This window comes from Biomphalaria glabrata, chromosome 9, assembly GCF_947242115.1.
Source record: "Biomphalaria glabrata chromosome 9, xgBioGlab47.1, whole genome shotgun sequence".
Taxonomy (NCBI): domain Eukaryota; kingdom Metazoa; phylum Mollusca; class Gastropoda; family Planorbidae; genus Biomphalaria; species Biomphalaria glabrata.
The window spans coordinates 16,742,978-16,768,249 of record NC_074719.1 but is presented as its reverse complement, the minus strand read 5'-3'; the positions used below and the strand labels follow the sequence as shown (position 1 = coordinate 16,768,249).

General features: G+C 36.9%; 2 protein-coding genes across 2 annotated transcripts; both read right to left on the bottom strand.

Moving 5' to 3' along the window:
* Window positions 1–9,169: 9,169 nt before the first annotated feature.
* LOC106069797 (tubulin beta-4 chain) lies at window positions 9,170–16,001 on the bottom strand. Its single transcript, XM_013229539.2, has 8 exons — window positions 15,809–16,001; window positions 14,209–14,317; window positions 13,628–13,855; window positions 13,351–13,478; window positions 12,103–12,425; window positions 11,231–11,471; window positions 10,668–10,740; window positions 9,170–9,822 (listed from the first exon to the last, which is right to left on the bottom strand). Exons 1-8 carry the CDS (start codon window positions 15,863–15,865, stop codon window positions 9,638–9,640), a joined length of 1,344 nt encoding a protein of 447 aa, XP_013084993.1. The 5' UTR covers window positions 15,866–16,001; the 3' UTR covers window positions 9,170–9,637.
* A 6,825-nt stretch (window positions 16,002–22,826) lies between these two features.
* On the bottom strand, window positions 22,827–23,582 carry LOC129928190 (uncharacterized protein K02A2.6-like). The gene has a single exon (XM_056041257.1). The coding sequence runs from the start codon at window positions 23,580–23,582 to the stop codon at window positions 22,827–22,829; it is 756 nt and encodes a 251-aa protein (XP_055897232.1).
* Window positions 23,583–25,272: the final 1,690 nt, after the last annotated feature.

Genomic DNA, 25,272 nt, shown 5'->3' with positions numbered 1-25,272 from the left:
TGGTAACATTATTAGTCAAATAAATTAACAAACGTGAATATAATTAAAGATGCACAGATTTTAGTTGTTATTATAAATACACTTAGAAAAAAAAAAGATTTTTTAAGGAAAATTTTGTTTTAGTAATGATTAAGATTTTTTTTTCAAGAAAGTCAAACTATCTTACACTTGTAGCCTGTTAAGTATTTAATATATTTCTGGACAATCCATAACTTACCTAATATAAAGAACACAAACATTTTTTATGCCAGAAATTTAAAAGATTTTGAGGGTTACGTTACAATGAGAGCTTCGTCATTTCGTAGTGAAAGCTAGATGTATAGAACCAATCGATTCTTTGGTGCAATTTCAAAAGGGTTCCCATTAACTTTGATTAGGGAAATCGATCACAGCTGTAAATAGTTGAGAATCATCGTTCTAACAGGTGATCTAGATCGTTTGAGGGTAAAAGCCAGATAACCATCTCAACAAATCGTACTTGATTTGTTAACTTAAAAAAAAAATTTATAGGTCTAGATCTATATATATTTATTGTGTCATTAGATGTCTAACTGAAGATGTCAACATTTTTGTTAAGTTGGAGTTCGCTATCTCACAAACCAAATACCTGGAATTTAAAAAAAGTAGAAGCTAGTCGAGTTTCTTAAAGTTTTACTAGTGACTAAACAATTTAGGTTAGGGCTTTCTTTTCACAACTAAGAATCGAGGAGTGCTATAAACTCTTCTAGCGGGGTTCGAGGTGGAGCCGCTGTGTCAAGCGTTTTCTGCATTCTGAGCTGCGAAAGTTCATTTTTCAGGTGTCCGCAGGTGTATTAACAAGAGCGCAGGTCAAAAAAAATGAGTTGGGCATTTAATAACGTGTGAGAGACTTACAGGGCAGAAGGGCATTTGCGTCTGTAATAACGAGACCAATTTTACTAAAACGATTAGTCTCGGTCACAGGCAAATGATCCTGTGGTTCGACAATACGTCTCGTAGAGGATCTGTTCGCTTATGAAAAGTCAAAACAATGATGGAGACATTTCACTATTCATGCGTAAGAAAGACGAGAATCGCTCTGGAGAAGACGCCTCATCTAAACTGTTGCGACGTCAAGAAAACATCATTAAAAAAGCATCATAAATTACACTTACAACATTACCACATTTAAAGGAACTTTTTGAACAAAAGTGCCTAAGAAAAATCGAAAAAATCTTGGAAGACAACGGCCACCCGCTTCATCAGAACTACGCCAGGTCGTCGCGAAGTGGGCGACTGCTGTCAATCAAAACAAGAACGGAGCGGTACAAAAACTCGTTCGTATCTCACTCGGTCAGACTCTATCACCGCCACTCATTGATCAGGGAACATGAAATGCACCAAGATGCCTGTGTGTAGTCGCTGAATGAACTCTTTATGTTGTCTGTTGTATTTATGTGTATTTTTCTGTTGTGTTGTCTTTATATGAGAAAAGAGTCCTTGTAATCACAACAAATTTCCGTAAGGATCAATAAAGCAGTCTTAGTCTTAGTCTTATTTTGTATACTCTTTTATACGCTTTGGGCGCTCCCAAACCTGCGGGAAGTGTTCGAACCCAGAACTGTTATGATAAAAGCACTCGACCAGTGTTACGGAGTGAGTGTGTGTGTTTCGATATGGTGAGGGTGTTAAGAGGTTAGCGATTCGTTGTGAATGATGCAACGTAGGTGACATCGTCGTCATTTGGTCTTAGTCAGGGGCGCCGACTTCAGAACGTGAGACTGAAAGGTTGTGTTAAAATGAGTTAGATTTTGTTTAAAGATATTTTACTAAAATATTATTAAAATCTATTACATTTCTTCAATGCATCACAAGTTGATTTTGTTTATATTATAAATTAATATAAGTTCTATTTAATTGTATTAGTTAACATATATTACGCCTACAACGGTTTGGTTGTCTACCAGCAATGTGGTGCTACATGTCAACAACCGGTAACAACAACCAGGCAGCCACTTATTTAAATATCATTTTTTTTTTTTAAATTGAATCGATTTTTTGCATTTAGAAGATAAAACGACGTCACTTCATGTTTTTTTCAATTGATCATTTGGTTATTACTTAACACTGAAATATTAAATACATTTATAACTCCAATGAAAAACGAAAATAAAAAGGCCACACAGCTTGAGAGACGCTGATGCAAGCTTTGTCAAATATATTTGTTTTTCTATACCGCTCTCTCGCCTTTGTTATTGTTGCTAATGGTTGTATCCATTGCATTCATTCTTCCTTTCCCTCTTAGAAATTGATAGGTTCGATTGTTTTTTTGTTGTTGTTTTTTTATTGTTTTTTTTTACTTTTGCTGTTGTTGTCGCATATACATAAAGCCCTTAGAGGAAGTTGAAGCTGAGAAATAGATTTAAAATGACAAATAGATCTATTGATTTGAACTTACAGGCCTAATTTGATAAAAAGTAGGCTATGTTGGGTTTTTTTTTCCTTTCGGAAAAAAAATAATAATTACAATACGGAAAAATTACTAGATCTACAGATCATCATCTTTCCTTTGCGTTTCTCATGGAACATAGTGGCCAGGGGCGAAGCTAGGAATTTGCCATCATTTGGGGGCCGGGAGGGCTTGACCTCTTTGGGGGGGGGGGCCTGCATTTCGCGTAATATTTAATATTTAAAGTAAAAACACTCCTCAAGTGGGGGCCCGGGGGATTTTCAAATTCCCTCTCCCCCCTTGCTACGCCACTGATAGTGCCTAGGTAAACAAACGCCACTCTCCACCTTCTTTTGCTAGTTTTTTTTATGGTTTCCGAGCTCTTTCCTGTCCTCTCGGCTTCATCTAGTACACTGCGTCGTCGAATCATCGATTTTGTCATTAGATCTACATTACTAAAAAGTCAATCATTTAAAGGTTAAAATAAAAATTAAAACTGACTTTTTAAAAAACATTTTGATAATCGTTTTGACTTTACCGGCTGTGCCACAAAGTTCATCTCTATCGATACTTTGGTCATTTTGTTCTGAATATCCTTTCATGCATTGACTATGTTCTGGCAGACAGGTAGTTTTTGGTTTAAAAATCTATATCAGGGGTGGGCAACGTTTTCTATCAAGGGGCGCATTTAAAAAAAACTGGGGAATGGTAGAAAGCATCTCTCTCTCTACCTCTCTCTCTCTCTCTCTCTCTCTATATATATATATATATATATATATATATATATATATATATATATATATATATATATATATATATCATGGGCGTAGCGATTTTTTCCAAACCCTAACCCTAACGCCGAGTAAACCCTAACCCTATGCATAAACGTGCGTACAGCGTTTTCTTGCATTATTCACTAAAGAAACGCATTATCCTGACATTTATAGCTCATTATTTATCAGTGGGGTTCGGGGCGAAGCCCCGACGCGAAAGGCATTTTCTTGCATTCTTCACTGCATAAACACATTCTCCCTACATCTACAGCTCATTATTTATCAGTGCGGTTCGGGGCTAAGCCCCGACGCAAAAAGCGTTTTCTTGCATTCTTCACTGCAGAAAGGCATTCTCCTAACATTTATAGCTCATTATTCATCAGTGGGGTTCGGGTCGAAGCCCAATCACGAAAAGCGTTTTCTTGCATTCTTCACTGAAGAAACGCATTCTCCTGACCTAAAGCTCATTATTCATCCTATTATAAAGGACCTTTTGAATAATGTTGAAAAATATTCTAATATAAATTTTTACGCCGTTAATGCATTGCAAATAAAACCGATTTATTCCTTGAAAAGATAAGATACCCCACATCTTTAGATTAATGCTTCGAGGATCGCCTCCGAAAAAAAATTATTCGATAAATAATATTCAATAAAATAAAAGTATAAATTGTGAGTTATAGTCCAAAATTTATTTAACTAGAAAAATATGAGATTGAATAAAGGTTGGGAAAAGGCGACTAGGAAAAAAAATTATTTGGGTTTAGAACTCATCTCAATCGTGACTCTTATACTGAAAAATTTCGTTTAAATTAAAACTTTTCCAAAGCAAAGTCTTTCTTAAAATAATTAAGATAAATTCATGTGAAATTACATAAACTCTGTCTGGAAAAGGGAGGGGGCGATAGAGTGAAAATGATTAATCCTCGCTCCTTTTTATAATTTCTGCTAATGATTGCATTTGGCATTAAAGAATAGGGTTGGGGTGACTCGATATAAGATTTTAATTTTATAGCATGTATAAATTATATTAGTGACAGATTTTTTTTTATTTTGTAATTTCTTAACTATAATACAAAAAGAAAAAGTATTGGTTTGTCCCATGGGGGGAAGGTGATTGCATGTATCGCCTCTCCCACCTGGTACCTTTTTTTCATTTTATATTTACTAATGATAAAATTTGAGATAAGAGTGTGGTGCGACATAATATACAATGGGTTCACGTAGTTTCTATTATATACATCATGGGCGTAGCCAGGGGGGGTTCAAAGCTTTAAAAACCCCTGCTAGGGGTTTTGAGTTTAAAACCCCCTACCAGGGGTTTTGAGTTTTAAACCCCCTACCTGGGGTTTTAGCAGTTAACTCCCCCTCTTCTATAAAACAAAACAAAAAAAATGCAAACGAAAATCCCCTAATTCCAAGAGCACAGTTAAGGAAGATTTTGATTTTAAAACCCCGTCTAAAATTTACGATAAACCCCCTCTTTAATATAAAAAAAAAGCTAATTACGCACTCAAAATGTTATGAGCGTAGCTAAATGGGTTTTGACTCAGTTTTGAGTTTAAACCCCACTTCAGCGGGGTTTGAAGGTAAAAAATACCTCTTTAATAATAAAAACAAAGCAAATTATACATTAAAAATGTTATGAGTGTAGTCTAAGGGGTTTTGAGTTTGAGTTTAAACCCTTCTTCTACAGATGGCTTTTTTTTAAAGTTTAAAACCCATCCAGATGGTTTTGAGTCTAAGATCCCCCTACAGAGCATTTTGAGGTGGAAAACCCCCAGCAGAAGATTTTGACGATAAAACTTCGATATAAAATCTAAAGCAAACTACAGTCACTTAATTCCTAGAGCGTATTCAAGAGAGGTTACACATTTTTACCAGTGGCAGGGCTCCATTAATAAACTGCAGTGAATAGTCATCTACCGAAATCGAAAAACACTAAATGTAGCTCAACAAAGATGGCTAAGACAGATTTTAGGAGTCAGTTATAGAGATCGGGTCTAAATCAAGGAAACCCTATGCCGAACTGGGAGTCGACCCCTTAGTAAGATTGTGAGAGAACAACGCATGAGGTTTGCGGGACATGTTCTCCGACAAAATGAATTACGCATAAGAAGAGTTGCAATGATATCCTAGTACAACTTGACGCCACTCATTCATGGAGTTCCTCATGGTAGGTGGGAAGAGGCTTCAGACATTACCAGTGACAGATTTTTATGGAAACAGCTTGACGTCAAATGCTCCGAACGGCGAGGGAGGGTCTAAGTCAGTAAGAATAGCACATTAGGTTTTTGAAATAAAACTTTTTAATAGCAGGAAAATGCAGTGTAGATACCTCAGAATATGCATTTTGTTGGCTTTCATTACCAGAAATAGTGCTTGGCGGCGGGGCTTCGCCCCGCGCTGGGGAGCTCCTAGCGCTACCCCAGACCCCCTTGCTAGTAATGGCGGGGAGTCTACAATTTTTCCACTAACTCATGGAAGAACCTATTCTAGGTCACAATAAACGTCTTCCGAAAGAATGAAGGGTCAGAATGTAATAAAGATTATGTACACACACACACACACACACCGAAAAAAAATCCTGGCTACGCCCATGATATACATATTCAACTAATTTTGTTCACAAACTATAATTTCTCCGAAAAGTAGGACCGCCCCCCCCTCAAAGGTTTTAGGTGGGAAGGGCAGTAGAGGTATTCGATCCCCACCCCATCGGCCAAGAGGGGAACGACATAATATACAGATCGGTTAAAATACCAACAACAAGTTTTAATCATATAGATATTCAATTGATTCTGTTAGCAAGTTGTGATTCCTACATATAAATTGGACCGCCCCCCCCACTCGAAAGTTTAGGGGGGGGGGGGGGGAATTGATGCCATCGCCCCCTCCCGACCCCACCATGTCGACCAACATACTAGAGGGGGTGCGAAATAATCTAAAAATAGGTTTAAATATAAATAATTAGTATATATTATTAAAATAAGTAATAAATTCGTATACAAATTGTGTGAATTCTATACTAATGCTATACAGTGCCTTAAGACTGCTTTCAATTACTGTTACTCAGCATCGACCTGTTTTTACACTTGTTTATTTTCAAAAAGAAAATTCTTGTTCACACGTGTATGTGGAACCAAATAATGTGAAAGTTTGAAGTGTGGGAAAAACATCTTTTGGCACCCATTAAACTTTCACGGAAAAACTGACTAGAACTTCTCTTTCAGGTCATAATTTGCTTTGATGTACGTCCTCTGGTGTTGAATCAGCTTCTGCTGAGTCGTGAACTGAGGGTATTGAAAACTAGCTCCAAGTTCTTGACGTCTTAAATTTGCTTTCAAATTCTACAATCATGGAATCCAAATAAGACTTGTTCTTTTCATCTTTCAGCAAAGGAAAAAGATAAAACCTGTTTTCACTTGCTTGCCGGGAGAAATGGGAAAACTTTGTTTGAAGATTTAACATGCACATACATTTCATGTGTAAACAATCCATTGCAAAAGTGTCCATGGCAAACATGTATTCTACTCCTCATTTGAAATAGTAACAAAGTCACAGTCAATGTCATTCACCTTCGAGGAACATAATTCCATATTCTCAATACCTTGCCCATGCCATGCTAAGTCAGCGGATACCGCTGTGGTACCGAACATCGGAATGTTTTGTTTCCAAATCTTCAAATTCTCCGAAATGCATTTGGTTAAGACCCCTTGATCTGATAAGTTTGATCCCTAAGATTATTGGGTCAATATCATGTTTGATATTCAATGCTGCTTTGCACAAACATTCCCGTGTAGAGATAAAAGTGTATGCTCACAGTATTGTTCTTTCATTTTATCAACAAATCTAGGTTTTCTTCAGTCATATTAAGACACCCATCAGTTGTTACACATGCCATCTTGTTCCACGCCAACCCAATTATTTAAAACCAGTTATTCAAAGCAATGAATAAATGCTGGCGTGAGGTTGTCTTTGACAGAATGTTTCGACACATTGTCAATTAAAAAATCGTTTACTTACAAGTTTTTTTAATGACATGTAGGGATAGACAATGTTTCAATATTAAATAGATCTTTAAAATATGTGGACACAATATTTGTAGATGTCCGCGGGCCGCAAAAAAAAAATGCTCTGGAGTCCGCTATTGGCCCACCTCTGATTTATAGCATTCTTGCAGTAGATACAACTCTCAGACTGTGGTTCATTCCCCCCTTCTCCAGGGGTCCGAGAAACGACCGAAAGGGGTCTTCAGAAAGATGAAAATTCTATACAATTAAAATAACTTTGCTAAAAGCCAATCTGATCAGATAAGTTTTAAAATAATCAACTCGCCTCTCACTACTGCTTAATACGAGTATTTTGTACTATTCTATAACGACCTAAATCTTCAATTAGATGTTCCCAGGTGAGTGTTGACTCTTTTGTGCATGGACAAAGATTTCAAATACGTATGAATCTACATTAATGTAGGAGCAGCCTACTGAAATATCTTGTACGAGGAACATTAACCAATATTCAAAGAAATCTAGTACAAATGCTGGTTACAATAGATCATAATTTTATATCCGTATCCTGCATATATATGTTATTGTGTGGAATGTTTCTCCTATCTTAAAATTCCTATTTGGTAAAATGTGAATTCAGTGCCGTTATGAACTCAGCACAAATAAAAATCAACTATAGAAATTGCTCGTGGAGATGTGCGCATTCTACTCACAAACACTGTAAAAATCCTATCAAACTCATTCAGAACTAAATTTATAATTTTGAAAAACACCAAGAAAATCACCTTTTTTTTCACATTTTAAATACTATGCATTTATGTAGTTTATTTCACAAAGGGGGTCCGTGGGCAAATTTTGATTGTATAAAATGTGATGACCAAAATACGGCCATTGGGCCACATTCGGCCCGTGATACAGGTCTAACCGGCCCTTCAGAACTTCTCTCCACAATACAATAAATGGGAATGTAAAATATGATTTTAAAAAATAACCAAACTGTGTCCTTGCCATTTTTAGTTGATTTCTGATTGGTAGCTTGCTGGTCAACATTTGAGGGTTGAATAAATGGGAATGCTGAACAAAAACTAGCCTTTGAGTTTTAAGTGAACACTATAAATAGAAAAAATGGACATTTTTTTTGTACAGAATACATAAAATATATGTTTAAACGGAGTATTTACATTGCAGCCTGTCATTCAGAAGTTTGAAACATCCAACTAATTGATATAGAATTAATGTTGGATACAACTTGGTAATCATAATGTCTGCTCTATTGCTTTTCCATTTTCGCAATGATGTGGCCCACAACAAAAGTGTGGAGAATTTATTTGGCCCGCGGGCTGAAGAAGGTTGGGCATCACAGGTATAAAGGATCCAAGGATCATAAAAGTTAGGACCACTGCACTGTGACAGCAATATATTGCCTAAAGAATTCTCACTGGCTTCCAATGTTTTTGTAAATTGTTGACTAAACTGAAGGGTTCCTGACATTTCAACATTATAGTATTTCATCACCAAGATGCCTGTGATCCTAATACCACAGAAAAACTGGCCTTGCAAAGGATTTTTTTTGTGGCGTAGCTAGGGTGGGGGGGGGAGAATTTCAAGATCCCCCCACCACCTGAGTGTCTGGAATGCTTTAATCTGGCTCTTCACGTTTATATACGTTAGTGGCCCTGTTGTATGTATTCCACACAGATTTTTGTTCCATTAGTTGCTGTTTGCAAAATGCACTTTATGCAATGATGAAATACTAAAACGATGAATTGGTATAATGTTGAAATGTGCAATGATGAGGTGTCTGGTCACCAAACTGAAGATAGTTTCTCCAGAACTTTTCAATTATTTTATGCAATTTCATTTTAAAATTAGTTCAAACATTGAAAAAAAAAAATTTCAAGTCAGAATTCAGTATTACCTTAGCAATATGCAGTTGCATTTTTCAATTAATGTATTAAAAAGAAAAACGAACAATTCCAAAAAGAAACAAATTTTATTTCTATTATTGAATATCAAGTGGTTTAAATAAAATTGTTATTTTCCAGTCTTTGGAATAAAAAAATTTGAAAACTAACTATATACAAAAATGGCATGTATAAAATAAAAACTTCAACATCCAAAATAAATGATCTAAACATTCAAGATCTACTTAAGGCAACAAATTGTGATATGTACAATGAATTATAACAAAAAAAATATATTAAAAATGTGGAATTTGGAATGAACAGAAGTGTATCTTAAAAAGAAAAATTTAGTACTGAGCTATACATCACAAATACGTGCTAAAAATATATCTCAATTATTTCATGATACCTGAAAACAAAATATCTACATTGAATAAAAATGTGATCCTTTCCTGGGAGTTGTACATATACTCATAAAAAAATAAACATTAAGAACACTTGAGGTCAATACTGTCCATGTAACACTTGGTCCAAACCAAATGTTTAATTCATCTGGCCCTCCTCCTCCTCCCCCTCCTCAAACTCTCCTTCATCCTCAGCTGTAGCATCTTGATACTGTTGATATTCAGAGACCAGGTCATTCATGTTGGACTCTGCCTCAGTAAACTCCATCTCATCCATACCCTCCCCAGTGTACCAATGGAGGAAAGCCTTGCGACGGAACATAGCTGGAGAAGGCAATAGTTCAATTTTAGAGTTGAAAAATAAATTATGGTTAATATTGTCAAGTAGTAGTGAATGTATTAATATTGTGTGTCAGGCAATACTGTACATTTAAAAGTAATTAACTGGAGTTCTTAAGTACCCCCAAAACCTGAGCAACTTTTCAAATTCTCAAGACATTTCAATCAGTCACCACCAAACACTGGCATGAGTCTAATAAAACTGCTTTATCACAAAAGAACCAATATTTTTTTTTCACGGAGTTATGACCTCCTTGACTGGCTGAAATAAGACTTTGTACAAGGATACTAATTAGACCTATCTTAAGAATAAACAATTTGATCAGAGGATATATTTACTATATATTTTGCTAAGGGCTAGAGAACAAACGACATGCATTTTAACAAATAATTATTTTATATTAAGAAATGCACACTTAAGCTTAGAGACAGTAGAAATAGTGTCATGAGACATAATTATGACAGATAGCATCATAGTTTTAAGTATAATAACTGCCAGTATATAATGAACTGTTATACTAATGTGACAGAATTGAACTTGATCATCCCTTATCTGTAAATAAAGCATTGATGATATTCATAAAGCTATTTTTCCAAGCAAGTTATCATCCTGTACAATCTCATGTGATAGATATTAAAGTTTTAATGAAACTAGTCAATATTATGTACACCTGCATGATGGGTAATAATTTACATTAAAGCATCAAAAGAGATTGTATTCATCAGTAAGCTAATTCGATGAGAAAAGTGGCACTATGACAGCCACCCAAGCATATCAAAGTGAAAAAGGAAGTCCGAATCTTCTAATGTCACATAAAAAAAATACTTACCAGTGAACTGCTCTGATACACGTTTAAATAATTCTTGAATTGCTGTGCTGTTGCCAATGAATGTAGCGGACATCTGTGAATACAGGAATAGTACATTTTAAAAGCTATACACAAGTCACTAATGCAATTTCTTTCATTGGGTTAAAACCTTGAAAAAACTTTAAAAGTTAATTCAAGTTAAAAATAAACATCAGATTTATTACATATCTATCTATATCTTGTACACACAATTTAATTCCTTTTAGACAAACACAGATTTCAACACATATTTATCAGTGTGTAGCACATCATTTAGGCAGTTTTTGCAGTGCACTAAAAAAATGTGAATGTATCTAATTTGTATACAAGAAGACAGACAATTCTCAATTCAAAACTAAGTGTTTAGAAACAACTCAGAATTTTTACAACATTCTGATCTACACATTAACAATTTGTGAGGAGTTAAGCATTCAGCATGTCTTTCAAAATTAAAAAATTATCACAAAAGCAATAAAACCTATTCATTTCTCTTTCCATTTAACTGGATTACTTTTTCACACTAAGTACACACTTTGGTTTCATACCTTAAGACCACGTGGGGGGATGTCACAGACAGCTGTTTTGACATTGTTAGGAATCCATTCAACAAAGTATGAGGAATTTTTATTTTGCACATTAAGCATTTGTTCATCAACTTCCTTCATGGACATACGACCCCGGAATATAGCAGCTACAGTCAAGTATCGTCCGTGTCGTGGGTCACAGGCAGCCATCATATTTTTGGCATCAAACATTTGCTGGGTAAGTTCAGGTACAGTCAACGCCCTGAAAAAATTAAATTAGGTTTCATCATCAAATGATCTATTACAAATCTAAATAATTTGTAAAGTTTGCTTAAGATTAAAATATAAAACTACTTTAAAAAAAAAATACAAACAGAATAAAGAGAACATTGTGGATAGCAAAGAAACAAGTTTCAATATTGACAAGCAAAGGCCTATGGCTACTGGTAGTTACCTGATCAACAAGTAATTAATGCCAAGGAAATGTACTTTAATAACATTATTTTTATTAAAAGATGGTACATTGTAACATGGTTCACTCACTATTTATTTCAAATTCACTCCCCATTGATCTCAGATAGACAACATGCTACATCACTTTTAAGAAGAACATTAAGACCTATCTGTTAAAAACTTTTTTAGATTAACTGTCATTTTATCCGTTGTGTCTTTGTAATGTTATTACATCGCCTTGAGTCTACATTTTGTTTGTTAACAGCGCTTTATAAATAAAATTATTATTATTAAATTAATAAACAGTTATGGTTTAAAACAGCAGTGAATAGATAATTTTCTTCAAACAGCAGCGCCCTCTCCAAAGCAGAAAAGATAAATTTGTGTAACAAAAAATAAAAAGGCACTTCTCCCAGTTCATAGAATCAATGTAAACGTACCTGTACTGTTGACTACCACGAGATGTCAAAGGGGCAAAGCCTGGCATGAAGAAGTGAAGACGAGGGAAAGGTACCATGTTGACAGCCAGTTTTCTCAAATCAGCATTCAGCTGACCAGGAAAACGCAGGCAAGTGGTAACACCAGACATAGTGGCACTAACTAAATGATTCAAGTCCCCATAAGTCGGTGTTGTCAGTTTCAAAGTTCGGAAACAGATGTCATAGAGTGCTTCATTATCTATGCAGTAGGTTTCATCTGTGTTTTCTACAAGCTGGTGAACTGAAAGTGTTGCATTGTAAGGCTCTACTACAGTGTCTGATACCTAGGGAAAAAAAGTACAATATCTTAATTGTAATTTTATGTTAGTAAAAACTTGACAATACAGTGGCATATGTCCTAATTTCTATATAGCAAAAAAGGTTCAAACATAATGCTCATTATGTCACTGTCTACAAAACCACCAAAAGTTAAGTGTAAGAGAAACTTTAAGAAAACTTAGCAGAATATATTTCATGAATCATAAAGGTTAAATATAAAAGAACATAAAAACATAATGCAATGTACTTGAAACATTTTTCCATTTGTCAGACAAGGGATGAATTGAGAATTCATCAGTGTAAAGAGAGATAAAAGCTTGCGTAAATATGGGAAGCAAGAATACTCTGACACTACACAAAGAGGATAAAAGCAATTATTCAGAAACTGAAGTAGCAATATCAGGCTGCCCTACAAACTAAACAGTTGGATGAATATGGAAAAGAAAGGAAAGTAGTAAGATCAATGTGTAAAAAAAAATTTAGTAATATTTAAAAAAAAAAAAAAAACAGGATGAACATAATTACTGTCTTCACTAATGCTAAACATATAAATGATTTTAAGTACAATACTTAGACTAGAGTATACACCCATTATAAAATATGGATCACTGTTATATTGCCTTACAATTTCCAATGTTCTATAACAATGTAATGATTGAACATGATTTGAAAAAAAAGTTTTTCCTTCCTACCTTTGGGAACACATTTGTTTCATATTGTTTTCTTAAAAACTAAAAGGAATGTCAATTATCCTTTACCATATCAATATAAGTAAAATTAAGTGATCATAATACTAAAGGCAATGAAAGGTTTAAGGTCTGTTTTTTAAATAACCTTAAGAGTGAAAACATTGTATCACAAAATCAAGACCAAAAGAAACACAGCCTGCCTTGAGTAAAAATATAAAACTAAAGCTCTGATTGAACTTACTTTAGGAGAAGGAACAACAGAGAATGTATTCATTATTCTATCAGGATATTCTTCACGTATTTTACTAATTAACAGCGTTCCCATTCCAGACCCAGTACCACCACCTAAAGAGTGTGTCAGTTGAAACCCTGTAAAAAAAAAACAACAATATAACTTTTTATTAGTACTATATCTATAAGGAATCATGTACATAGATTTAAATATTATAACTTTTAAGTTTCAAATACAGTTTTTTTTTAATAAGCATGTGTACCAAAGATTTGTTTTAACATCTCACCTTGTAAACAATCACATCCTTCAGCTTCCTTTCTTACTACATCTAAAACAGCATCTACAAGTTCAGCTCCCTCTGTATAGTGACCTTTAGCCCAGTTGTTACCCGCACCAGACTGGCCAAATACAAAATTGTCTGGTCTGAAAATTTGACCAAAAGGACCTGATCGCACACTATCCATGGTGCCTGGTTCAAGATCCACCAGAACTGCTCTGGGCACATATTTTCCACCTGCATTTTGAAAAAAAGATGTATTGAAAAGACTAAACAGACATTAAAATGTTACTAGTGACATTAACCATATATAGCCTACATATTACCAAAGATAAGTGCTAAATCAATTGCTAGATAATTCTGTTTTTAAATACACATGTTCATGGTAATCTGCTCCAATTACCAAATTAAACCATTAAGGTCTAGATTCTTCAAAAAGCTGCCAAACGTATGAATATATCCAACCAAAATGTTATAGTAAAATAAAATAGTTATAATTCTAGATCTTGATTAGTAAGATCATTTTACAATACTATTAGATCTATAGCTTTATAGAAAATGTTGAGACTGCTGGATAAATCTACACTTACCTGTAGCTTCATTGTAGTAGACATTGACCCTTTCTAACTGTAAATCACTGTCACCATGATAAGATCCAGTTGGATCAATGCCATGCTCATCAGATATTACTTCCCAAAACTAAACGAATAGAATGTAAAATTAGTGATAGCCTACATTTAATGGCACTTCTTTCATTACAATGCTCCCCAATAACTTTTGTGGCCATTGAATTTTAGAATCTAGATTAAATGAATTAATCTGGAGCTTATTCCCTTTCTCTTATTGTCTTTTTAATTTTTCAGCAAAAGACTCACAACCCAAAAGACTAGTCTAGATCTATAAGTAATCCTAATCGTTACTGCCCTTTTATGCTGATGATATAATCAGTATTTTAATTATTTACAGCAAAAATGTAATTTATTCAATACCGATAGATCTAGATCTAGTACCAAGACCAAGGTATTTAAAAGTTCTAGATTAGATATATACGTCCTCATTTAATTAATATTAGCGAAAAGGCCTTGGCAATGTTTTATCACACTCACATCTATATCTAGAATATAATATTTTAAGTTTTATTTAGACTAGATCTAATATCAGTTAATATAACTCAATCACTGCCTGGTTACTGGTATAGTCATAGATCTAGGTTTTATTAGATCTAGTATACTGTGAGAACAGTTTGAATTTTTTAACGAACTATCTTATTTTAGCCTAATAGAATCCTAAATTTAAATTAAAATGCTGCTAGTCTAGAATTCTAGTTTCTAGATCTAAGTAGTATTCTAAGGCTCATTGTCAAAAACAAACCCCATTTCATTTTATGATTTTTGATTTAAGCTGTTTGAGAAAAACATTAATGCCAATTAATGATAATGAATTAATAATTAGATCTAGACTAGATCTAATTATTAGATTATTATTCTAATAATAATAATATTATTAATAATATCAAGAAATCAAGAAAGCTAAAGTGTCTTGACTGCTTGAGTAGGGAAGGAGGAGTATTTGTACAAATTTGTCCTAGAATCTAGATTCTATCTAGACTAGATGATATGGGATGAGGAGGAATGTCACAATGTCACTCAATGTGCCTTTATCAGTGAGTTTATAAAAAGCCTGTATCCTTACTTTTGTCTGTGAGTCTATGAGTATTTTATTAAATTTATTTTTGTATTTGAAGATTCATATGGTTCAGTGTTTTATGAATAATTTATTAAGATCTAATTTATTCTTTATACTTATACTAGACTTACTAGATCTAGACTAGATTAGAATTAGAATCCTAAGACTAAGAATCTAGAATAATCTAGTAATCTAGATCTATAAATTTAAATTATAATATTCTAAATAAATATAATTTTGGTCACTTTGGATCAGGATTTTGTGATTTTACAAGACTCAAGTCAAGACTTAGACTGTGAGTAGTGTGAGTTGAGACAGTTGAGTGTGACTTGTGACCTACACCTAGGCCTAGGGCGGGCAGGCTAGTGTCAGTGTCACCATCACCATGGCCATGGATTTATTTTACTTAGATCTAGATCTAGATCTAGACTAGACTAGATCTGTTTATTTTTTTTTTTTAGATTAGATTCTAGATTCGTTTTTAGAAACCAAGACAATTCTTACCTTAGCACCAATTTGATTGCCACATTGACCAGCCTGTAGATGAACTATTTCACGCATCTTGTCTTAGTTTCAAACTGTTGAGCGTTAACGTTTAGAGCGTTGGATTTGTGACTGTTTCTAAGCAAGCTTTAACGACAAAATTTGAAAATTTGCGTAAACTTCTATGACATGCGCAACGAACTGTATTTGAGAAATGATGGGAAAATATTCCCATAATGCAACAGCGCAATAGATGATACTGCCGCCTTTTTTCATATTTTTTTTTTAAATAGATCTAGATATAGGTCAACTTTGGTGACAAAAAGAAAAAGGTGTCACCAGAGATTAAGTGGATCGTTTTTGTTTTGTTGCATTACTAAGACTTAGAATGCATTTAGATCCAATTAGATTCTATGCCAATTCTGTCTGGTTTAGTGTGTGTGTGGGGGAGCATATTTTGGAAAAGGGTGATCTTATGTTACCCGACTGTTCCATTGCAGAACAAAGTAAAAGATATTATCTTATACAAAAAAGCTTTGTAATAGTGAAATATCAAATTCCGAACTATTGTGAGAAAAAAGTCTAAATTCTAGGGTTCAGCGCAAAATGTCACCACTCGCTGAAAAAGGTAAATAGAGATCTACTAATCAACAGTGCCGCCTATGTTAAAAATGGTGTCAGCTTATTGAAAAAAAAAAATAAAAGCGCCAATTTAAGTTACTGTTACTGTATCAAGGACGTTTGGCAGGTTCATTGGGCCGACGGTGCCGCTAATTTTGTTAATTTTTATTTTATCCCGACATGGACATTTTGTAAGAAGTCGAGATCAGAGGTTCTTATATTAGAATTCTGATTTTGTAACTCACAGTCCCGCTTTCCTAATAATAATTAATTAACATAACATTAACAATATATGGTTAAGGTATTTATTTTTATTAATTGACAAAACTAAGACACTTTTTTTTTCATTCATTATTCTCACACATCGCAGGGCATTGATTTTAATATAATTTTATTATCGAAAACGAGAGCTAAAAAATGTATAAATGCCGATGGCCTTGTACCAATACAAGCAAAATAAAAGAGTGATAAGAACTTTACTTTTTTTACTATACTTAATAAATGTTACTTTAAAGCGTGAAATCGTAAACATAAAAAAAAAAAAAATAGCCGTAGAGAGACAAGCATGGCCAAGTCGTGCCTTCTTTGATAGTTAGCCAAGCGATTTATGCTTCTCAGCCTCGATAATCTGTTTTGTCTGTCTCTCAGTCTCACGTACTTCATTTGGTCTAACTTATCTGTTTTGTCTGTCTCCCAGGCTAACGTACTTCATTTGGTCTAACTTATCTGTTTTGTCTGACTCCCAGGCTAACGTACTTCATTTGGTCTAACTTATCTGTTTTGTCTGTCTCCCAGGCTAACGTACTTCATTTGGTCTAACTTATCTGTTTTGTCTGACTCCCAGGCTAACGTACTTTATTTGGTCTAAGTTATCTGTTTTGTCTGTCTCCCAGGCTAACGTACTTCATTTGGTATAACTTATCTGTTTTGTCTGTCTCCCAGGCTAACGTACTTCATTTGGTCTAACTTATCTGTTTTGTCTGTCTCCCAGGCTAACGTACTTCATTTGGTATAACTTATCTGTTTTGTCTGTCTCTCAGGCTCGTATACTTCATTTGGTCTAACTTATCTATTTTGTCTGTCTCCCAGGCTCACGTACTTCATTTGGTCTAACTTATCTGTTTTGTCTGTCTCCCAGGCTAACGTACTTCATTTGGTCTAACGTATCTGTTTTGTCTGACTCCCAGGCTTACATACTTCATTTGGTATAACTTATCTGTTTTGTCTGTCTCCCAGGCTAACGTACTTCATTTGGTCTAACTTATCTGTTTTGTCTGTCTCCCAGGCTAACGTACTTCATTTGGTATAACTTATCTGTTTTGTCTGTCTCTCAGGCTCGTGTACTTCATTTGGTCTAACTTATCTGTTTTGTTTGTCTCCCAGCATCACGTATTTACTTCATTTTGGTCTAATTTATCTGTTTTGTCTGTCTCTCAGCATCACGTATTTACTTCATTTTGGTCTAATTTATCTGTTTTGTCTGTCTCCCAGCATCACGTATTTACTTCATTTGGTCTGACGCCATCTGCCGGTCCCAAGCCCGGGTGAAAAAGGAGGAGGGTTTGGCGTGGGGCTAGCGACCCCACCCTGTAAAACCACTATTGCTACAGAATACTATACATGCGGCGAGGGCGGCCAAACCCTGATGACGGTGTTGGATCAAAGCCAACTGGAAGTCCAATACCCGATACATGGCAAGCCTTTCAACGCAACTAAACCGACCCTGAATCAATGCGGTAAACTGGCCCAACTTTTAAGAGAGTTTGACTCTCACCGGCTGGACATCCTTGGGATCTGCGAGATGAGGTGGACATCAAGTGGACAAATAATCAATGATGGCAAGACAATAATGTAGGAATCATCATGTCTAAAATAGCAGCTTCAGCGCTAATTGCTTGGAAGCCGGTCAGTGACCGCATCATTACAGCTCGACTCCAAACAAAGCAAATCAAAGTCACTACCATCCAAGCATATGCCCCTACAGAGGATGCAGAAGATACCATCAAAGATAATTTCTATAATCAAATACAAACCACTCTTGATGAAACACCTACTCACGACCTAATTCTACTGATGGGAGACTTTAACGCCAAAATCAATCCCAACCGAACTGGCTTTGAATATGTAATGGGACCATATGGCTCTGCAGAAAACATCAGTGATAATGGCGAGCGCTTGATTTCTCTCTGCGCATCCAACAGCCTTTCAATTGGAAACACATATTTTAAGCACAAACAAATACACAAAAAAACCGAATGGAGAAACCTTCAACGAGATAGATTACATTTGCATCTCCAAACGATGGAGGTCAACTCTGTTAGACGTGCGGACCCGCAGAGGAGCGGATATCGGCTCAGACCACTACCTTGTCAGTGGCAAATGTAAGCTCCGATTGAAACGCCAACCAAAACGAGCCACACGACCCCGCCCATTTAATGTAGAGAAGCTTAAAGACGGCAATACTGCAGCACAGTTCCAATTGAAACTAACGAACCGCTTTGAGGCTCTTGCAGATATATTGACGCTTGAAGAAGAGTGGGCCAACTTCAAAGATACCACTATTGGGTGCGCGGAAGAAGTTATCGGAAGGAGGCGAGGTTCATACAAGGAACGGTGGATACAAGACAGAACATGGAAATTGATCGATGAGAGGAAAGAGGCCAAACGTAGACGAGATCCGAAAAATGAAACACAGGATCGCAGCCTAGCGGAAGAAGCCTATAGGGAAGCAGATCTAAAAGTAAAGAGAAGCTGTCGGCGAGATAAACGGGACTGGATTGAGCAGAAGGGACATGAGGCACAAGCAGCTGCAAGCAGAAATGACACAAAAACCCTCCATCGTATTGTCCGAGATCTCACTGAAGCAAAGAGTGGACATGGGGTACCGATAAAAGACAAGCAAGGCAAAACTTTGTTAACGAAAGAAGAACAGGATGCAAGATGGGTAGAGCACTTTAAAGAGACCCTTAACCAACTGTCGCCAGACCTAACTTACATATTCAAGGACCCCTCTCCAGACAATGATTTCAAGGTCAAGACAGACCCAATAATTGCTGAGGAGGTTACCACGGCCATTGCAGTGTTAAAGAATAACAAAGCACCAGGGCTAGACATGATATCAGCAGAAATGCTAAAATATGGGGGACAGTGCATTGTTAATAGAATGACTGATCTCTTAAATCTCTGTTGGCGAACTTCAAAAGTCCCAGAGGACTGGCAAAAGGGAGTAATTGTAAAGCTTCCAAAAAAGGGCAACTTGGCAGACTGCAACAACTGGAGGGGCATTACTCTCCTCTCTGTCCCGGGCAAAGTTTTCAGCACTGTTTTGTTGAGACGGCTTCAACAGTCTGTAGATGAAAGGCTCAGAGAAGAACAAGCAGGTTTCCGAAGAGGCAGATCATGTACAGAGCAGATTTTCGTTCTACGAAATATCATAGAACAATGTCTTGAGTACCAACAACGGCTAACGATCAGTTTCGTGGACTTCAAAAAAGCGTTTGATAGTGTCCACCGAGAATCACTATGGAAAATAGTTAGAGAATACGGTATCCCAGAAAAATTCGTCCAGATCCTACGACACCTTTACAGTCAGTCTAGTTGCTGCATTAAAACAGAAGAGGGAACAACAGAGTTTTTTTACAATCGATACAGGTGTAAGACAGGGGTGCATCTTATCTCCCTTCCTTTTCCTCCTAGCCATCGACTACATAATGAGGAGAGCAATGAACCAGACTGCCGTTGGTATTTCATGGCATGAACAACTCCGATTGACGGACTTGGACTTTGCTGATGATGTTGCACTACTCGGGGCTACAAATAAATGCATTCAAGAAATGACGGAGAGCCTAGACAGAGAGGCACCCAAAATTGGCCTCCACATAAACTTGGATAAGACTAAAATTTTGCGAGTGGGATATAAGGCAAAGGGTGTCCCCGTCAGACTTGGCGAGTCAAAGCTTGAAGAGCTGGACAAGTTCACGTACCTTGGCAGCATCATAACAAATGATGGAGATGCTTACCATGATGTAGCGTGCCGAATAGGAAAGGCAGGGAGCATTTTCCAAAGGCTGCAGCCTATTTGGACTAGCCAAGCCATTGGACTCGAGACAAAAATACACCTTTTCAACACAATCGTCATTCCAACTGCTACATATGCATGTGAGACGTGGAAGTCATGTCAAAATTGAGAAAAGACTAAATGTGGCTCAACAGAGATGGCTGAGACGGATTTTGGGAGTCAGTTACACAGATCGGGTCTCAAACAAGGAAATCCTATGCCGAACTGGGAGTCGAACACTTAGTGAGGTTGTGACTGAGCGTCGCATGAGGTTTGCGGGACACGTTCTACGTTAAAATGAATTACGCATACCAAGAGTTGCGATAACATGGAAGCCAAAACGAGGAAAGCGCAAACAGGGACGTCCTCGTATTACTTGGCGACACACCTTCATGGAGGACCTCAGAACAGTAGACACTAGGTGGGAGGAGGCTTCAGACATTGCCAGTGACAGATCTTTATGGAGACAGCTTGACGCCCAATGCGCCGAACGGCGCGGGAGGACCTAAGTCTAAGGTCTGACGTATCTGTTTTGTCTGTCTCCCAGCATCACGTATTTACTTCATTTGGTCTAACTTATCTGTTTTGTCTGTCTCCCAGGCTAACGTACTTCATTTGGTCTAACTTATCTGTTTTGTCTGTCTCCCAGCATCACGTATTTATTTCATTTTGATCTAATTTGTCTGTTTCCCAGCATCACGTATTTATTTCATTTGGTCTAACGTATCTGTTTTGTCTGTCTCCCAGCATCACGTATTTATTTCATTTTGATCTAATTTATCTGTTTTGTCTGTTTCCCAGCATCACGTATTTATTTCATTTGGTCTAACTTATCTGTTTTGTCTGTCTCCCAGCATCACGTATTTACTTCATTTGGTCTACGTATCTGTTTTGTCTGTCTCCCAGCATCACGTATTTACTTCATTTGGTCTAACTTATCTGTTTTGTCTGTCTCCCAGCATCACGTATTTATTTCATTTTGATCTAATTTATCTGTTTTGTCTGTCTCTCAGCCTCACGTACTTCATTTGTCTAACGTATCTGTTTTGTCTGTCTCTCAGCCTCACGTACTCATTTGGTCTAACGTATCTGTTTTGTCTGTCTCTCAGCCTCACGTACTCATTTGGTCTAACGTATCTGTTTTGTCTGTCTCTTAGCCTCACGTACTTCATTTGGTCTGACGTATCTGTTTTGTCTGTCTCTCATCCTCACGTACTTCATTTGGTCTAACGTATCAGTTTTGTTTCACAAGTTTCAAACGTTCCTTCAGTAATCAAGCTTATGACGCCCTATACTGTGTTGGCCTCCTTCAGTCGTAGAACGACTATGGTTCATCTCGTGAAACACTTTTTTTCAGGTGACTGTAGAGCCCTATTTTGGTGAGTCAACATATATTGCAGGTTAAGGTGACTTTCGCTTTGATGGTAGAGGAGCCAGCCATTTTTTCGTATGGCACGCTTTTCTTCTAGAGTTGAGGCCTATGTTTATTCACTGCTTTGTTGGTCACCATTTCTCTCCACGTATTACGGTCTAGGCCAGTCTAGGGATATATCTTCCCTATGATCGGCATCAATGTTCACTGTTTTGAGGTCCTATTTTATTACATCCATGTAACGGAGGTGAGGGCGACCAATTTTTCTTGAGCCAGACGCGAGTTGCTCGTAAAGAATGACTTTCTGGATCCGATTGTCCTCCATCCGGCGAACATGTCCGAGCCAGCGCAGGCGGCGTTGTCTGAGGACTGTAAAGATGCTGGGAAGACCTGTTCGCACAAGGATCTCAGTATTGAACACTCTCTTTTTGGAGGCAGCGCAAGTGGAAAGAGTTTAGTTTTTGTTATATTATCACAATACACTTAACAATACTGATGTTTAAAGTTACACTCCAATTTTATTAACATGAAACAAGGAGAGAACAATCAGCAGAGACTAATACACAGTGAATACACACTACTGACACACTTCAGAGTCAACCGTGAAATCGTGAACATACTGAACAATAGAACAAGGGAGACTACAAGAAAACAAACACACACACAACATACATAAACATAAATACACATATAAATGTAACATCCTCCGGTGTTTGAGGTTAGTTATATACATAGTCACTAGTTCTTGTGGATTTGACCACTTGGCCTGACCTAGTTGTATAGGTTGTCGACCTATGAGACCCGTCTTCTATATGGCTCTCAGGTCTCTGAGCAGTACTTTCATCTGTGCTGGGTGCATCCACAGGTGCAGGATTGTCAGGCTCGGTCGTACCTGTTGGTGTAGGCGCATTCGTTTCAGCAGTCAGTGGGATTCTTCGTAAGTGAAGTCTATTTCGGCGATAAACTCCTCCGCCTGATTCAACTTCATACTATCGTTGTTGTAACTGACGAGTTATAACTCCCTTTTGCCAACGCTCGTGGCCACGCGACCTTGACTTTAGTCTCACCTCTTCACCCTTAGCAAGGGGAGGTAAATCTTTAGCGTGGGAGTTGTAGTAAATCGCTGATCTCCTCTGGTTTTCTTTCAGCGCTTTTCTATGTTTCTGAGGATCCAGAACTTGAGGTTTCAACAGGCTTTTAGCTATAGGCAGCAAGGTTCTGATTCTTCTGTTGAAGAATGCCTGTGATGGGCTAGTACCAGTTTTATTCGGGGTGCTTCTATGATTAAGTAAAGCCATGAACTGATCTTTATTTTTAAGAAACAATGTCTTTACAGTCTTCACGGCTGATTCAGCTTTCCCATTTGATCTGGGATAGTGGGGACTGCTCGTCAAATGGTTGAAACTCCAATCATTGGCGAATTTTGCGAAGCTGTCCGAAGATAGCTGAGGTCCATTGTCAGAGACCACTGTAGATGGGATGCCATATCTATCGAAATGGGCTTTAAGTTTTCTTATGACAGTTTCTGAACTAGTGTTCTCTAGGCGATCAACTTCACAGAAGTTACTGTAGTAGTCCACACACACAAGATAGTCTTTGCCGTCAAGTGTGAATAGATCAACACCAACCTTTTCCCAGGGGTGTGTGGGAACTTCATGATTCATTAAAGTTTCTTTCTGTTGGTTGGGATGAAAAGCTTGACATATTTCACAAGTTGAAATATAATGCTTTATGTCACCAGTCATTCCTGGCCAGAATAAACTCTCACGAGCTCTTTTTAGACATCCTTCAATGCCTTAGTGTGTAGAGTGAACTTCTTTTTTCATTTCTAGTCGTAGTGACTTGGGCACTACTACTCTTTCACCTTTGAATATAAGCCCCTCTTGGACTGACATTTCGTCTCTGAAATTATAATAAGGCGTTAGCTGATATGGTAGAAGATGCTTGCCTTCTGGCCAACCTTGATTAATTGTGATTAGAAGTTTTTGAAGCGTCCTATCTTTCTCGGTTCCTTCCCTTAGTTTCTGTAGTTTTTCTTCCCCAATTGCTAGGAAACTGGCCATATTTATGAGCTCAAACTCCCCTTGACTGTTTGCTGATGACTTGATATGAGCTCTTGAAAGTGTATCGGCCAGATACATTTCTTTTCCCTTTTTATAAATCACAGTTATGTCATAGTTTTGTATACGCAACATCATTCCCTGCAATCTTCGAGGAGCAGCTGAGAGAGGTTTAGCCATTATTGCTTCAAGAGGTTTGTGGTCACTTTCAATGGTTATATGTCGACCAAATGTGCATTGGTGGAACTTATCCAGTGCAAATACAATTGCTAGCATTTCTTTCTCGATCTGTGCATATCTAGTTTCAGTATCAGTCAAAGATCGACTTGCGTAAGCTATGGGTTTACTTTCCTGCATTAAGACAGCACCAAGGCCATTTTGACTGGAATCACACTGTATGGTCAATTCTTTAAGTGGATTGTAGAATGCTAGCACAGGAGCTTGAGTCACCATAGATTGTATGTCACAGAATGCACTGTCATGTTTTCTCGACCATGACCAAGGGATATCTGTATGAAGTAGCTGCCGCATTGGTTCAATGACGTCAGATAGTCTGGGTAGGAATTTAGCAAGATAGTTCACAAACCCACAAAAGCGCCGAACTTCTTCGACGTTTGTTGGTTTGTTCATTTCTTTAACAGCCTTTACCTTTTCAGGATCAATCTTTAAACCATCACTTGTAATTAGATGTCCCAGAAATGTAATTTCTTTCATTTTAATCTCAGCTTTTTCTTTGTTCAGTTTAATTCCCACAGAGCGACATCTCTCAAATAATGCTGTAATATTCTTGTCATGGTCATGGGAAGCTGTCTCCCATGTGTCTCCGGAACCATAAACTATAATATCATCAGCTACACCAATCACACCTTTAAGACCTTCAAGAGCAGCATTTAAATGTTTCTGAAACAGTTCTGAGCTCACAGATGTTCCAAATGGTAATCTTCTCCACTTGTAACGTCCAAAGGGTGTCTGAAAAGTTGTGAGCAAACTCGATGCTTCGTCCAGATGCACATGCCAATAGGCATTTGCAAGGTCCAGTTTTGAAAACATTTTTGCGTTTGATAATCTAGGAAGCAAGTCTTCCATTACTGGAAGGGGAAAACGTTCTCTTTTAAGTGCCTTGTTGAGAGGACGAGGATCTAAACAGATACGGAGTTTCCCAGATTTTTTTGTTGCAATCACCATTCGACTGACCCAGTCAGTAGGCTTATCAACAGGCTCAATGATTCCTTTTTCTGTTAGCAGTTCTAACTCAGACTTTACTTTAGCCTGCATAGCTAAAGGTACACGACCAGATGGACATGTAACTGGTGTTATGTCAGGATTCACTTCTAAGTGTACAACACCAGGTAATTCACCCTGCTGATCATCAAAT

Coding starts and splice junctions, on each gene's coding strand:
- LOC106069797 (XM_013229539.2), bottom strand. CDS start 15,865: ATGCGTGAAATAGTTCATCTACAGGCTGGTCAATGTGGCAATCAAATT. Junction 14,318..15,808: donor GCAATCAAATTGGTGCTAAG/GTAAGAATTGTC, acceptor CTATTCGTTTAG/TTTTGGGAAGTAATATCTGA. Junction 9,823..10,667: donor TGTATCAGAGCAGTTCACTG/GTAAGTATTTTT, acceptor TGCCTTCTCCAG/CTATGTTCCGTCGCAAGGCT.
- LOC129928190 (XM_056041257.1), bottom strand. CDS start 23,582: ATGACTGGTGACATAAAGCATTATATTTCAACTTGTGAAATATGTCAA.